The sequence below is a fragment of the Sycon ciliatum genome, chromosome 7, assembly GCF_964019385.1.
Source record: "Sycon ciliatum chromosome 7, ocSycCili1.1, whole genome shotgun sequence".
NCBI lineage: Eukaryota > Metazoa > Porifera > Calcarea > Leucosolenida > Sycettidae > Sycon > Sycon ciliatum.
Genome location: NC_088649.1, coordinates 26,543,420 through 26,560,341, shown reverse-complemented (window position 1 = coordinate 26,560,341; position 16,922 = coordinate 26,543,420). Strand labels below are relative to the sequence as shown.

Below are 16,922 nucleotides of genomic sequence, written 5' to 3'. Positions count from 1 at the left end.
AGCGAGTTGAATGTCTACATCAGATTCATAATTGCGACTCCAATGCGACGTGTACCAACACGGTTAGGTCCTACAACTGCACGTGTAACTCTGGGTTTTACGGTGACGGCATATCCTGCAAAGGTATGTTACAATTGTTATCGGTATGATAATGTGTTACGCCAAATAGAGCTTCAACGGAATGGTTTTGTTCTGGCAACTTCAGTTGCGCTCCGTGAAATCCAGCCCATAGTGCACATTTGGCACCCTCAACTTGTATGGCCTTTGACGCCCTGAAAGCGGCATGAATGCATCTGGACGTACAAAGGGTCCAGCGGATAATGCCGGAATTTTGCTCGGCGTTATGAGACTATCCGAGCATCAGAGCATTATGGAGCATTAGATTCAAACAAAACGAGCATTGTGTGATGTTTTAGCGGCATAAAAAATTGCATAGTAGATAATAATTTTGAAATCCCTGTTCTTTTTCTCAACAATCTGCTATATGCAGTCATGAGATGCAACCCTGGTCGTGTCTGAAATGCATAGATCTACGGTTGGAGCACATTCTACCATGCACCTGTAGCCATACATGACTTTGTGGACAAGTAACACTTTTAGCACTTTGTTCGCTGTAAGTAGCAATGCAGTCAGGTACGTACCGGTAAATGTACAGTCATGTACGTACAGTCGGAGTCAAAGGAATATGACGCATGATAAAAGCCAAAGGCAGCACCCATGGGGCCCTAGGATGTTTTTAAACGGTTTTTGGATGGTGCAAGATGTATGGTAATGGAGTTTGGACTTGAAATGAGCCGAGGCACTACAACCAAAGATGTTCCACAAATTCGAAACGATGATTTACATGGAGTAGATGTTTGTTTAGAAATATTGGAGAGCCATGGATCATGGAGAAGACAGACGAAGAGGAGTTTTCTCGTTGTGCCTCAGACCCTGGCGATGGCGTCTCCACCAGGATGAAGGAGCGGCTATGAACAGAAAGCGGAGAGCGTTCCAAATAACTGTCTTTGCTATGTCCAGCCGAGGCCAGGAGGCTCGAAGAAAAACTAGAATTACCCGTACTCAAGGACTCAGTTTCAAATCCATATGAGCTCTCAGCATTGCGTGCCCGACTTTTCTAGTGAAGCAGGTACTGGTAGTTGTGGACGGTTGTAATGCCAAGCCTGCAGTCAAATGCTATAAAAAAAATAGGAGTATATTGGTCCTGCATTTATCTATACAAGACCAAGAGGAGAAGAAACCACCACAAGCAAAGGCTGTAGAATGGTACAATAACTTCCTACCACGTGTTTTCCCAAAGTTGGAGGGATCTCAATTCATGATCATCTCTCACGAACTGACTTAATGTCTCCTGTTTAGGATAAGTCACTTTTCACACAGTGGAATCAGTGACAAGTTGTCTGCAGGCAGGAATACCACTTGCCAAGATAAGCTTCCAGCATCCATATGATCACCAGTAATAATGGTTTTCACCTCTCAGTACCTGGATAATAAGGGGAAACGATTTGATACATCCACTATTCTGCCACCGCCCTGCATCAAGTTGCAATGGAGAGCAGCCACTGGAGAAGCGAAAATGTCTTAAAGTAATAACAGGTGGTAGACCCGGTGGGAGATATTGCGGCAGATTCAGAGGCAGATAGACTATGTGGATTCCTTCCTTGAAGTTTAACAATTTACCGCCATTCTTCCTTTTCTGTCTCAAACCAAGATCATTACATCCCTTTCATAAGCATCATTATCAGCATTATAAGGCAATTATTGGAGCATTATTGCTAGCATTATACAAAAGTTTTCATAGGCAAGAACAGCACGGCATAGATCAGAAATGGTCCAACGTCAAGGCGGCTGTCGACAAGTCTGCTGCGGCTGTCTTGGGCTTCTCCCGGCGTCGCCAACCAGACTGGTTTCGGGAGGCAGAGTCAGCCATCCAGCTATTGCTAGATGAATGGAATCGGTGCTATACCGACTGGCTATATGTAGGACTCAGTATAGAGTCCATGCACTATATGATGTCCAGCACCCTATATAGGGTTCATTGGTCCAAAATCCACTATACAGAGTCCAGGAGTCCACTCAGTTTTGATCAGCTTCATCCTGCCGCGCAATCCCCTATAACATAACGGTCCAGGAGTCTTGTTTATCCAGTAACGCCGTCCTGTACTGTGTGTTGTGCCCGAAAGAGAACAAACTACTTTTCAGTTTTGCTTGCCTCGTGGCAGCGCATTCCTTTCGTCACTTCAGCCATGGCTGTCAGTTCTGCTGTGCAGTTCCTGACAGTAATCTGTCTCGAGGTAACCAAGGAGGACAAGGAGACGTTCAAAATCAAATCTGGAAAGCGTCTTGTGGTTCTCTGAAGACGTTTCATCAGTGCGCGGGATGAAAGCAGAAATTGCAGAACGAGAAAAGTTCAGCACAGTTCAAATCTGACGAGTCAGGTGCACTGACACTCTCTTTCGTTCAACGCCACAAAGATCCCCTGTTTGGCTGGCCATTGCTGCCAGTAAGACGTTTGAACGGTTTCATCAGAGCGAGGGATGAAAGCAGAAAGCGGAGAACGAGAACAGTTCAGCACAGTTCCAATCTGACGAGTCAGATACACTGACACTCTCTTTCGTTCGACGCCACAAGGATACCCTGTTCGACTGGACAAGAGCTGCCTGTACCACCGTGTCAAAAGGCTGTCCAACGACATGGCAGGACGATGACTGAGGTAAGGAAGCTTTTACTCGTTTCGTTTGGTCTGCGGTTCTGTCGTTATGCTTGAATTTGTTTCCATTTTCAAGGAGCGTATCGCGTTTGTTTGATGTTGCTTGAATGAATGCCCTAAAAGTAATCAACCACTTCGTAATAATCCTCAAGGACTGCAAGGACTTTGCATCAATCGTATACGATCGTCAGCTATCATCAATTATTATTTTATTTCATGAGAAATGTATTTTTATCCCTGTGATAATTATGTGAACTCCACGACACTCTTCCTCTACTAGGCTCTAGTATGATGTTAAATGCAATGGGATCCACAAACGCAGTGCCAGTGTACTAGTAGTAGTAGTAGTAGGAGGATTTCTTGTATGCCGATGACAAGAAAAAGCTTCTCAAGCTAATACATGTACTCGTATTCCATGAAGTAACCGTTTTGATGTCACAAACATGACATTGTGTCAGTGAAACTGCCTCGTGACAACAAATCGTTGCATTTCCATCTTGGGGAAGACTGACTGACGGCAACGCTGTACAGATTGTTCAAATCATCTCATTTCAATTTAGTTACAGTGAAGTGAAACACTGTGTACACTTCATGTATGGTGGTGTGTCTGTGCGTCTTGAGTGTGCACAAACGACCTTATTCCTCGTATTACTAATAGATGATTGCCCCCACCGTCACCTGTTCACAGGTCTTTGCGTGGATGGATTCTCATTGAGCATCACATTCGTTGAGAACTTGGTAGTTGTGTGCTCCCATGCATCATTACGGTAATAAGCGTATCCTGGTGCTATCTATTTGTTGCAGGTGTGCTGATCTTCAGAAGCTTGCGGAACTGAGTGCTGCTGAACATTTGCATGGCCATGAGCAATGGTGAAGCTTGCTATTGCACTCTCAGCAAGTCCTGGTATTATGCTGACTACTGCACTATGTTACTCTCTTACACTGCTACATGTATGTAAACGTGCGTGCATCCGCCCACGTATGCATTCGTTTCGTATAATTATTTGTTATCCCTCTTGACTTTACGTGTAAATAGGTGGACGTTTGCATGGCTGTTGGAGTTGTGTGTGTATTGTGTCTCTACTCTTTTCTTGGTGTTTTCTTGGCGTTGTATAAGTTTGTGTGTGTGTGTGCGTGCGCACAATAATTTGAAAAAAAATCACGGTTCGCGTGAGACTCGGCTGGAAGCCGGGCTTTCCGCATTCCGCATAATTTGAAAACAAATAATTAATCCTTGGCTCTCCATTATTTTCTTTCAATTCTTGTTTTTTTCTAGGTATTTTCTTGGCGTTGTGTGGGTGGGTGCATGTGTGTGTGCGTGCACAATACTTTGGCAACACTACATGATTGAGATATTGTAATTTGCAGCGTCTGCGAAGAGACCACTTGATTTGAGGATGGTGTTTGTAGGGTTTTTCATGTAATGAAGTGGCTCCAGTGGCGCCTCAATACTTATTTTTTATCTTAAGAAGTGAATGATGTAAATGATTAAAGGGAGAGGCCGTTTTCTGGTTAATATTCACTGCTTACAGCAGATCCTATGTCTAATTTCGAACTCTGGATAGGGGATGCCTAATTGGCTGGACTTTATACAGGGAGTGTTGTCCACATAAAGACTCTTTATAGTTGATTTCAAAGTTTGGACTCTGTACAGTTGATTTTGGACCAATGGACTCTATATAGGGGTGAAGCCAATTGGCTGGACTCTATACAGGGAGTGATGTCCATCTAAAATTTGAGCTCACAGTTGATTCCAAGTTTGGACTCTGTACAGTGGATTTTGGACCAATGGACTCTATATAGGGGTTGGACATCATATAGGGGCTGGACGCTCTACTGAGTCCAACATATATAGTGGCCAGAGCCGCGACTGCTCGCACTACACAGCGTTTAAGGTGGCTAGATCCAGGGCACGTGTTTCCATATCCTCGGCTAGGGTAGACTGGATAAAGGCAAAGGCACAGGCGGCCACAGAGTCGAGATTCAATGCAGCGGTTGTATGGAAGTGCATCCATGACTTCCAGTCTTGTACCCGGGGCCTCGCCCCTGTGTGCACTTCCGCCGTGCTGGATGAGAACGGTAACATCTGTAGTTCACCAGAGGAGCAGAGCCACCGGTGGGGAAGACACTTTGACGGTGTCCTCAACGTGGCAAGTGCATGGAATCGCAATGCCCTGGACGACATCCCACAGCGACAGGAGGCTGATCATCTTGCTGAGGCGCCGACTCTCCGTGAAGTCAGCCGCGCTATCTCCCTCCCACAGAACCGCAAGTCTGCTGGAGCCTCTGGCATCCTCCCTGAGATGCTGAAGAGGGGTGGCCCTGACCTCACCGCCAAGCTTGTGGAGCTGTTTGGTGATGTGTGGCGTGCTGGGGTGGTTTCGCAGGAGTGGGTGGACGCCACGTTGGTCCCCATCCCAAAGAAAGGGGATTTATCTCGCTGTGATAATTGGCAGGGTATCTCACTGCTGGATATTGTGGGCAAGGTTCTGGCGAGCATCATCCAGACTCGTCTCCAGTCCGTGGCTGCGGATTTTCTCCCAGAGTCTCAGTGTGGCTTCAGGCGTGGCCGATCTTGTACAGATATGGTTTTCAGTGTTCAGCAGTTCCTTGAGAAGACCATTCAGCACGACTGCAAAGGCTTCTTTGTATTTATAGACCTCAAGAAAGCCTATGATTCCGTGCCTCGGGATTGCCTGTGGGAAGTCTTCCTGATCCGTTCCTTTCACACTGACATGTCGGCGGTGGTTCGGGTAGAGAACACGACAACTGACCCTATCCGCGTCACGAATGGTCTCCGCCAGGGGTGCACCATGGCACCTGTGCTGTTTAACATCTTCATGTGGGCGGTGGTGATTGTGTGGCAGCGACGAGTCCGAGATGCACCCGGTGTTGGTTTTGAGTTCCGGGATGGGTTTGATGGTGACAATAACCTTTACCGCAAGCCTACCAGGACGGATCCGGTTGCCATTGCCACTGAGTCACAGTTTGCAGACGACTCAGCACTTTTCGCGACGACTCGTGCAGGGGCGGAGACGGCACTTGCAGTGTTTGACACGACCGCAGCTGAGTTTGGGCTTAAATTTAGCGCTACCAAGACACAGTTCTTGGTTGCAGGCAGGGATGTTTCACCTGGGGACTGCGCTCCAATCGAGCTAGCTGGCACGGTCATCGAGTGTGTTTCAGAGTTCCGGTATCTGGGATCTCTCATTCATCGCGGTGGCCGGTCGACACAGGACATCACTGCTCGGATTGCGCATGCCTCTTGTGCTTGTGGCGCCTTGCAAGGAACCATCTTCAGCAATCCTGACCTTGATTTGCATATCAAGAGGTGTGTGTTTAATGCATGTGTGCTGTCGCTCCTCTTCTATGGGTCAGAGTGTTGGACACCATTGCAACACGATCTCCAACGTTTGTCAGTCTTTCATATGCGGTGCATCCATTCCATCTTGGGTGTGTCCGGCAGAGATTGCTGGAATAATCACACGACCAACGCCCAACTGTTGGAGATGTGGGGTGACTCTGATACCATCTGCGTGAAGGTTGCACAGCGTCGCCTAGAGTGTCTGGGCCATGTTGCCCGAATGGACAGTAGCCAGATGCCGAGACAGATCCTGTTGGCTCACTTCCCACACGCCGCCCAGCACATGGCCCTCGCAAGCGCTGGAAGGATTGCGTTGTCTCCGACCTAAGAGTTCGTGGCCTCACCAAGGAATGGTACCCTATCGCCTGTGAGTCCTGCGCTGACTGGCGGACTATGTACGCCGAGCCTGTGGAGAATGTGCCTCAGCCTGACCCAGTGGTATGTGCGGATTGCAATCGGTCATTCTCGCGCCCTGGAGATCGTGCTAGCCACAAATGTGTGGTTGAGCGGGCAAAGCCGATTGCTGAGCAGCGAGGGGCTTGCCACTGTGGAGATTGTGGGCGCTGGTTTCGCAGCAAGGGTGGTCTAGCTGTTCACCGCTGTTTCGCACCTCAAACTCGGCCTCCCGAGCCCTGGCAAGTCTATGTGCAGGATGCCTGCTGTGCTGCGCACTGTGCTGTGTGTGCCCGCTGCTTTCGGTCTGTGCAAGGCCGCGGTCGTCACCGGTGCTCGAGGACTGGCCCGCGCCCGACTGCCCAGCAGCGTAATTCGTTCAGCCATGTATGCGTGTGTTCTCGCCAGTTCCGTTTGCCCCACCATCTTCGGCGTCATCAGGCTGCGTGCTCCATCTTCCTCTCTGATGCCCCTCCGGGGCCCACGTGACCCCTGTGGCAGTGGCTCTACAGGACAGGACAGGTGTGTGTGTGTGTGTGTGTGTGTGTCTAGTGAAAAAAGACTACAACGTAAACATGTATATCTAAACAACTTCTAAGACTACCATTTGCATCTTTTTCTCAAAGCAATGAGTAACTTAGACTTAGGGCATGTTCGATTGGTAAGGATCGGGATCCAGATCTCAGATCCGTCGGATCCTTCAGAGTCAACTGGACACTTTTTTGAGCTTTGACTGTTGCCATGTTGAAGAAGTAATAAAAAGTCGTACTCACCGCGCCAGTTGTATAAAAAGTCAGCAAGCTCTATCTCGATCCACGTGTGCGTACCGCAATGTGTACAGAAACGAGTTTTACCCGCCATATACGCACAAAGGTCACATTTGGATCCGTTGGATCTGGTCAACCCTGCTCCCCGAGGTGGGTTGACCGGATCCAAATCCGAAGGATCCGGATCCGGATTCAACCAAACGAAAGGGTGCGAATCCAGTGGATCGGGTGGATCGGGATCCCGATCCTACCAAACGAACATGCCCTTATGTGGCCTGGGCCGCAAAAACCAGGGTTAGGTGATATTTGGCGAAAATCAGTTTTTGATGGCTTTAAACTGTCCACTAAATGAGTGATCTATGGGCCAAATTTTGGAGCTCTGGGCAGCTTTCGAGAAGGTAAAAAGAACGCCCGAAATCATGGGTGAAGGTCGACACAAATGATCAGCAAAAAGGCGAAAAGGAACGCAGTTACAGTTGGCTCTTATGGAGTGGTTGAGAAGAAGTCAGCATATTTATAGGTCAAGAGGTTACACTAATCAGAACAACAGATGGCTTGATCAGTCACAACTTAAAGTTTCATGCCATCTCAGGCACTCATTTGGTGATATCGATAAAAAGGTTACATACAAGGGAATGGTCTCAAAGTGCTCAATGCAAGCGAGGCAGAGCTTCATCACACACAAGCGGAAAAAATGTCAGAGATCAAATTCCATTACACAGTGTTTCACCGTTCAAGCAACGGATCATCAGATGGATGATCAAACAAAGTATGATACACTGGTTATATACCCAGTGTATCATACTTTGTTTGATCATCCATCTGATGATCCGTTGCTTGAACGGTGAAACACTGTGTAATGGAATTTGATCTCTGACATTTTTTCCGCTTGTGTGTAAAAAGGTTACATATAATAGTTGATTGAGAAATGAGTTCGAGTTTGCAGAGTGAATGGGAAGAGAGCGAGTCCGCTCTGAAACCTTTTTTTTCCTATGCATGAAGCTGCAGGAAGCCTCACCGCTGCTACAGTCAAATCTGCCGTTAGCGACCTCTGCTGTAGGCGACCATCTACAGTTAGCGACCGATTTTCCGTGCACCGACGGTTTCACATGCAAATTGATCTGTCCAGAGCGACCATCTGCTGCGCGCGACCAGCGACCGCGATTTCATGCACGGTGGCTGCATTCAAATCTGCTGTAAGCGACCGCGCCCCACGTTCAGTCAGGTGCGACACTGTACAAGTACTTGCCAATGCACTGTCAACTGCAAGGTGTGAAAATGCGCTGTCTTGCATGCAAGTGCGATCGACTGGCCCTGGCATCCCTATATTCTATTGAATATCCACTAAAATGATATTAAAATTCACATTATTCTCGTCAATTTGAGTACATGGAAGCATGCATGCCCGGTATACCGGATTTACCATACATCTGCCGTAAGAGACCATCTGCCGTAAGAGACACCAAGGGGCGGTCGCTTACGACAGATTTGACTCTACTATTATTAATTAATTTTTTATAGGTGTTCAAGGCAACACAGAGCACTAGAGTTAATAATAGGGTAACATTGTTTCCTGCACTTGCTGCTATGAACTTGAAAACTCAATCCCTGTCATATGCAGGTCTGGTGTTGAGACGCAGACTTGTCAGACGGAAAGAAGCCAAGCAACTGACGTTTCCCAAGGCTGGGAAGACCTTACAATACGAGATATGCATGCTGGGCCAAGCCTGGTACATCCACCAAGCATGAATTGCTCTCCTACGCACAGCAGCTCGTAAACACCAGCATGATACTGTGCGGCAAATTTCATGTGCACAGCAAGCATGCATGTGTAGGAGTTGCATTATTTGATAGAACGGAGGACATTGATTCCTAGGTTCAAACCCCAGGATTGACAGTAGTTGCATTTTTTCTCTCCTTGCATGTTTTTGTATCTTTCCGTGGGTCACTCATGAGTTGTGTATAGGTAAAACCCGTATTCCTCCACTATACCCATGTGACTCTCTTTGGCGAACTATGATTGGCCGCTTAGTCTAATATTCCAGAATGTTCTCAATATTGTCGGTAACCGGTTATTGTAGAGTGCTCATTGGTCACTGACAGAAAACATGGCTGCCGCTTGCCGTGTGTTTTGTTTTCTTGCATTGTTCTTTTCTTGTGCTCTTTTACTTCTTATCTTTACTTGCCGAGTGTGCAACTAATATTCCGTCCTTACGATTATTCGTAAAAACCACAAAGTGAGTGCTTTATTTGAGTGTGTGTAATTGTCTCCGAGGGCCAGCTACTACACATGTACGCTTGCAACAATTTTGTTCACAAAACACCTTCTGTCCAGTAAGGTTTATTTCATTCAGGGCTGTCTCCGTATCTCACCAATTCATCCAGCTGCGAATAACTTCGTTGCCACCGAGTACTGAATCTCATTCTGCACTCTCAGCGCTGCTGTCCACATCGGCACTTCGTGTCACGGAACTCTCAAACTCATCGTCTACGCTGTCGCTGCTGATGGCTTTTCATCTGAGCGAAACTTCGTCACTTTCACCCGATTCTTCTTACCACAATGCTGTGGACTATGGCAGGCAGGGGAGTATCTCTGGAGATCGAGCCGCCAAATATTCTAGTCGCTCGTGCTCCATCAAGAATTTGTGACGTGATCGTTCCGCCAAGAAACTATTCGTTTTGCTCTCTTTCGAGCGCATGATTTTGCAGGCGCTACCCAGAGCATAAACGCCTCAATGGCGGCTGAAAACGTCTACCTGGACGTCCCAAGTGCTTGGCTGATAAACTACAATGGCAAAGACGACAAATTATAGTGAAGCCAACAAGAAGAAAGCCCTTTCAAAGCGATGGCGCAAGAAATCGCGGTGACTAAAACACGGAATCGGTTCGGTTTTTCGCCAATATTGGTGTCTTTGAAAAATCGCCAGGACCCCGGTTCTTGCTGCTGATGCCTCATAAAGTGTAAAATATAAAGATGTGTGTTCCTTCTTTCTCTGGGCATTCGTGTGTGTGTGTGTGCATGTGGGCATGTGGGCGTGTGTGCATGTTGACGTGTGTGCATGTGGGTGTGTGTGCATGTGGGTGTGTGTGCATGTGGGCGTGTGTGCGTGCATGTGTTTGTGTGTGTGTGTGTGTGTGTGTGTGTGTGTGTGTGTGTGTGTGTGTGTGTGTGTTAACGCAGATATCGACGAATGTGCGGTTGACCCGTCACAGTCTCCGTGCGCTCTCCAGAACGCTGTGTGCACAAACAACGCAGGCAGTTATACATGCCCGTGTAAACCTGGTTTCCAGGGACACAACTGCAACGGTACGTGTACTGTTTAAGCAGAAATATTCGTCTGGAATTTAATTTCGTCTTTTTCGTCCAAGGAGCTTTTTGGACTAAATTAATGATGCCGGACTAACGCCGATTTGTCCAGCTTTTCAATCCACTCTTATGATCCATGGACGAAATATACAACCGGACGAACTGGCTTTCTTTGGAGTTGGACGAAATAATTGAGCGACGAAATTATCCGCCTATACAATATGTAGTGTGGTGATGTGACCAGTGCAGATGTTAGCGGCTGTACATTTTCTAGCCTTTTGATCAGCAACATTTTGACATCAATTTGTTCATGTAATGGTGAAGTAGATTGCCCGAACGTTAATCTCATCATTTCCGTTAGTGAGAGACTTCCTTTGTCAGGTGCTTTGCAAATGTAGGCAATAGGGTCTGAGGCATGACATTCCGTTTCTGCCATTGCCTCTAACGTATTTTTGCCCCAGATATTAATGAATGTGATGCTAACCCTTGTCCTAGCCGGGCTGGGTGTGAGAACACAGTTGGAAGTTTCAAATGTTCCTGTCTGCCCGGTTACAGTGGTAGTGTCACTGGCATGAACTGTACAGGTGGGTGTACGTGTGTGTTTGTGTGTTACATGTGTGTGTGTGTGTGTGTGTTCCGCAGAGACTGCTTGTTCAACACGCGCCTCAGAGAGTGTCGCAGAGTGACTATAAGAGAGTGTCAGTTTGCGGACGATTCGTCGCTGTTCGCCAAAACCTACGGCGGTGCTGAAAGGTCCTTGGCCACGTTTCAGGAGGTTGCAGCATCTTTTGGCCTGTCAGTCAATCTGGGCAAAACTAAGTTCATGCCTATGGGCGTTGGTGTGGTGGCGTCGGATATGTTGCCTTTGGGTGGAACCGTCGAATGCGTGGACAGCTTTCGCTAACTTGGCTGCCAGATCACTCCTGATGCAAGGAGTAGCTTTGATGTCTCTCGCAGGATCGCCGCAGCTTCGGGTGCATTTGGCGCCTTGGAGAAGGCTGTGTTTGCGAACTCCGAGTTTCCTATCGGTCTCAAGCGTGTTGTGTACAGAGTCATTGTGTTGGCAGTACTCTTCTACGGTGTTGAGAACTGGACACCGAGGCAACGGGATCTCCTGCGTCTGGAGTCGTTTCACCTGCGATCTATTCGCATGGTCCTGGGCATCAGTTGGGCGCGCCAGATGGACGAGCACGTGACAACCTTTCAGGTACGGCAGTGGTGGAGAGACATGGAGCAGGTCTCTGACAAGGTCCGGGGCTGTCGTCTCCAACGGCTGGGCCACCTGGCTCGCATGGATGACCGTATTCCCCGCCTTTTGCTCTTTGGTGCCTTGCCGTCTAAACGACCTCCATATGGCCCCCGGAAGAGGTGGAAAGACCCAGTCCAACATGACCTGGCGGCGGTGTCCATTGGCATGAATGAGTGGCTTGACACAGCAGATGCTAGGTCTGAGTGGAGAACCAGGTGTCAGGATGGAGTCTACAGCGTGGTATGCTCTCGTGTACAACCTGCCGTGAAACCACTCCTGTGTATGGTCTGCACACGCCGTTTCAGCCGTCCTCAAGACATCGCTAGACATAGTTGCACCTCCCGTCGCTCTGCAAAAGCAAAAAAACAAACAGTGAAACAGCCGTTCACGTCCCGCCGGACTCGCAGGGCCTCATGCCGCGTCCCGAAGACGGCACATAGCCAATCGTAGCAGTCGGCGAAGGGAGGAAGGAAGGTGTGTGTGTGTGTGTATCTGTGTGTGTATATCTCTCTCTCTCTCGCGCGCTCTCTTACTCTCTCTCTCTCTTTCTCTCTCTCTCTCTCTCTCTCAGCTCAAGTGGAAAAAGACTGCAACTTCTATGACTACCATTTGCATCTTTCTCTCAAAGCAATGAGTAACTTAAGACTTATGTGGCCTGGGCCGCAAAAACCAGGGTTAGGTGATATTTGGCGAAAATCAGTTTTTTGATGGCTTTAAACTGTCCACTAAATGAGTGTGTCTATGGGCCAAATTTTGGAGCTCTGGGCAGCTTCCCAGATGGTCAAAAGAATGCCCGAAATCATGGGTGAAGGTCGACAAAAATGATCAGCAAAAAGGCGAAAAGGAATGCAGTTATAGTTGGCTGAAACTCACTGCGCCGCATATGCAAGTCCCCTAGCATTCACTGACCAGAAAAAGCCACTTCATAGCTGTGTGGTGTAGACCAGGCTGAATACTGTACAAGCAGAAATATTCGTCTGGAATTTAATTTCGTCTTTTTCGTCCAACAAGCTGCTGGACTAAATTATATGTCGGACTAATGTTGATTTGTCCAGCTTTTCAATACACTCTTATGATCCATGGACGAAATTTACAACCGGACGAACTCTCTTTCTTTGGAGTTGGACGAAATTATTGACTGACGAAATTTTCCGCCTCCACAGTAGTAGCGGTCAATTCATCAGCCTTGCAAGCTGTTGAATGGTGCAATCCCAGCACAAGTTGCTATGTCTAACATAGCTGTTCGCTATCATCGCTTCCGCGATGGGCAGGTCTGAGGTCTGAGGTGTGTGTGTGTGTTTGTGTGTATGTGTGTGTGTGTGTGTGTGTGCGTGCGCGTGTTTGTTCACGCAGATATCAACGAATGTGAGGTGGACCCGTCACAGTCTCCGTGCGCTCTCCAGAACGCTAAGTGCACAAACACCGCAGGCAGCTATACATGCCCGTGTAAAGCTGGTTTCCGGGGACCCAACTGCAACTGTGAGGAGATGTATGCAGCTACCAACTGGTGTATATTCAATAGCCAGTTGATCAGCAACATTTTTGCATCAATTTGTTTATGTTAGAGCTGAACCGATACGCAGACACTGCTTGACGATAACCCCAAAGCTGTGTTTACACGACAACGCTGGGGGCGAAAAGAAAACGAAATCCTTTCGGAACCATGGTTCATTTACACGGCACGCGGAGCAAAACGTAAAAGTTGTACACCAAAACGGAAGAAAACCAAAAACGCTGGCCAAGGTGGAAGAATTTGGAAACGGAAACGTTCTGCCGGATATATTTGGGTGTGTAAACAGTCGAAACTTTGTGCTGGTCTCGTTTTCCGTCACGTTTGTTTCGTTTTCGGCCGTTTACATGTATCCGACAATCCAAAAAATGGTTTTACAATTTCCGTCATGTGACGTGTGTTGCCCTGTGCCTGTTTTCAACCATTACTTGAGTGTGATTGGTGCTTCCACGGCAACACTTGGCACATGACGAACTTTGGCGGATCCTTTGCTATCGTGTAGACGAAAACGATACAAACGGAGACCACCTCGGATCGGCTATGATCGTGTAAACGTACGAAAAAAGAAATGCAGGATTGAAAACGGAAAACTGGCCGTGCGTTGTCGTGTAAACGCAGCCTCAAATAGAGAAAGCGAAAAGGGACGTTATCCCGATTTTTGTGCGTTTTGAGTTATCAATAGATTCTTGTAGCCAGGAGATGTACGAAGCACATGAAAAAACCCGATTCAAAATCGATACACGGATAGCAAAGTTCAGGGCATTTTCCACGATGCATCGCATATATCGCATTGTTTTCCACGAAAATATCGCATACATTTTCATGGACAATCTTCATGCTGCGCAGCTTTGCAGGTACTACGTAGCCTGGGAAGGTTTGGGCGCAGTCGTTACGACCTACAGTTCTGATTTTTGATCGCCAATGCGTGGAATGTTTGTCGATTTAGACAGGGTTTTCTTCCACGGGTGTGGTGCTGTATGTTACTGGATCTCCTATACACAGAGTGAATTTGCTCCAAAGAAGTCTCGTATTACCGAGAAACGCACAGTTTCAAAAGTTCCATCCGAACGTGACAGCCGGAAATCAGCTGATTGACTTCAAGTGCGATTGTCTCAAAATCAAGTGCCGCGGGATAACGTCCCTTTTTCGCTTGCGCTGGATTTTAGCAGAACAATTGATATCTCGATATAATGATATTTGAAGCAGGGCATCTGGTTGTCATAGCCGCGCGCGGCTGGCCCGGGAAAGTGGTCCGCGCTAGGCCAGCGTGCGCACTATTATACTGTCTATTCCCAGTACTCTGCGCATCAAGATAGAAGCCTCGATCATTGTCAACGTGACGTCGCAGCTTAAAGCACAGCGCAACAAGGTCCTGTACGAGTTACGGTCAGAGATCAAGAAGAGATCAATATCCAAGCTGGAGTCAAGGGCTGCAGAAATAGAGACAATGAGAAATGATACGGCAAAGATGCATGCTGCAGTCAAGTCTCTAAGAAGGAAACCCACAGAGATCCACGTTCAGAACAGCGATGGCGCGCTGGTAAATCGTCCAGAGCAGAAAGCGGAACTTTAGTCGATCTCATGTAATAGGACAACACTGCCTGTTTGTTATTCGACGTTAAATAAACCAATCCAATCCAATATCAGGTCACTTTCAGACTCAGTTTTCTCACTCCAGTGCGGAACCCCTTCCGAGCAAGGGTGATGTGTTTGTTTCACAGGTTACACAGTCGCAGGTCTGCAAAACCACGAGCAGGCTGAAGAATAGGCGTTCTCCAGGCCCTGATGGTGTCCACAGCCAGAAAGGCCCTAGCAACCCAGGCATTCTGTTCGTTGTACGCACTCTTCAAGCATGAATCCACCTCACTACTGCTTAGAGTTGCGCTGTACAATACCTATGTGAAGCCAGTGCTGTTGTACAACTGTGCGACATGGGGTCTCACAGATGCCACCACCAGAGGGATTGACACCTTTCATCGAAGGCATCTGAAAACAATGGCTGGCGTTAAGTTCCCAAACACAATTACCAACAAGCATCTGTACGACATCTGCGGCTCAGCACAGATTTCGCTCGAGATTGACCAACGACGTAGGGAGTTCCTCGGTCACGTACTGAGAATGCAGAAGAGCTCTCCCCCACAGCGCGTGTTAGAGTTTTCAGCCACCGCGAGCCTGCGCGGTCGACTGGGCCGACCCAGGACAACTCTCCTCTCAGCTCTTTCTCAGGACTGCCTAGCCCGACTCGGCATTTGCCTGGGTATGCTTAGAGGCCTTAATCAGCTGCGGCAGTTGGCAGGGGATAAGTCACGGTGGAATGGCACCCCGCGGCACTCATCTTCCTCTGCCGAGCCGCGTCCTTGACTTATCCCCTGCAGGGTGAACATCCTGCACGAACAGTCTACCGTCTTTCTGACATTGCCATTCGAACTTGACAATAGAAGCTGCTTTCCGTATATGCAGTTACATTGAGCCATGGTGTTTTTATTTTATTTTTGTCAATCCTTCCCGGAAGCAAATGCTGATTTTTGTGCATTCGTGTAATTACGCAGCGTTATTTGCAATAATAATAATAATAATAATTCCCAGTATGTACCGTAATTCCCCGAGTATAAGTCACACTCAATTATAAGTCGCACCCCCATTTTCAGGTTTTAGCCAAAGAGATTAGATATATTGACTTCAGTAGTATGTCATGCTCGATTGTAAGTCGCACCCCCTTTTTCACCCTTGAAGTTTAGTGTACAAAGGTGCGACTTATACTCGGTGCAATACGGTAATGTAGGGGTGGGCGTGTCTCATGCCAGTGAGCAGTGCGGCCCGAACCCAGTACACCGTGCACGCAGCATCAACATCACTGTTGCTTGCAGTCTAGCACCTCAAACACGTGTATGCACATGTTGTGGTAGCTATTGTTATAATTATTAGACACCGTTAGCAAACAACAGTAACGCTATTTTTTTACGGTACTCGTACCCTTATCACCCAAATAGCATTGAAGCTGCAGCGTAAAAACGTTACGGGGGCTGATTTATCGTTGTGACAAACGGTATGTTTTTTTTGGCCAAAATATTGCATAGTCCGTACGCATTTCACCTTGTATCGCGTATATGGTGACATAAATGGTTGTACCGCGCGAAGTAAAAGCTATTCTCGTGGCAACAGTGTACTAAAAATGGCGTGCATCTTGCTAAAGGTCGAACCCAAATCACGGTATTTTCCTCCTAACGGTAATACCGTTACAACTAAACTTTTTTTGCTAAGGGTGTCTATTGTTAGTGGCAGCTAACGATAATCGATAGTAGATTCGATACCTTCCTTAACCCTTTCAGTGCTAATGACGAGATATCTCGCTCTGTAAAGTGTGCCTGAACGGTGGATGACGAGATATCTCGCTCCACGGCCCACGCAATAGTACCAAGTGCATATGTCACTGTATGTTGTGAACCCTCCAAGATTCTCTAAATTGTCAGGATCGTACGACCACACGGCACGAGGACGACTGTTTTCCTTTACACAGTATATTTCACTTCATCTGATAATTAACAATGAACACTAATAACACCAGCTATTTATAGCATGCAAAAAGAGCGTACATGCAAAACATAAGCATGTAAAACTGGAC

General features: G+C 47.5%; 1 protein-coding gene across 1 annotated transcript in view; it reads left to right on the top strand.

Moving 5' to 3' along the window:
* LOC135821225 (uncharacterized) overlaps window positions 1–16,922 on the top strand; it is a 99,582-nt gene that overhangs the window by 26,035 nt on the left and 56,625 nt on the right. Inside the window, exons 3-6 of the mRNA XM_065334289.1 lie at window positions 1–123; window positions 10,416–10,541; window positions 11,003–11,125; window positions 13,144–13,269. Of these exons, the coding sequence (XP_065190361.1) occupies window positions 1–123; window positions 10,416–10,541; window positions 11,003–11,125; window positions 13,144–13,269 (498 nt within the window). The remainder of the gene's footprint in view (window positions 124–10,415; window positions 10,542–11,002; window positions 11,126–13,143; window positions 13,270–16,922) is intronic.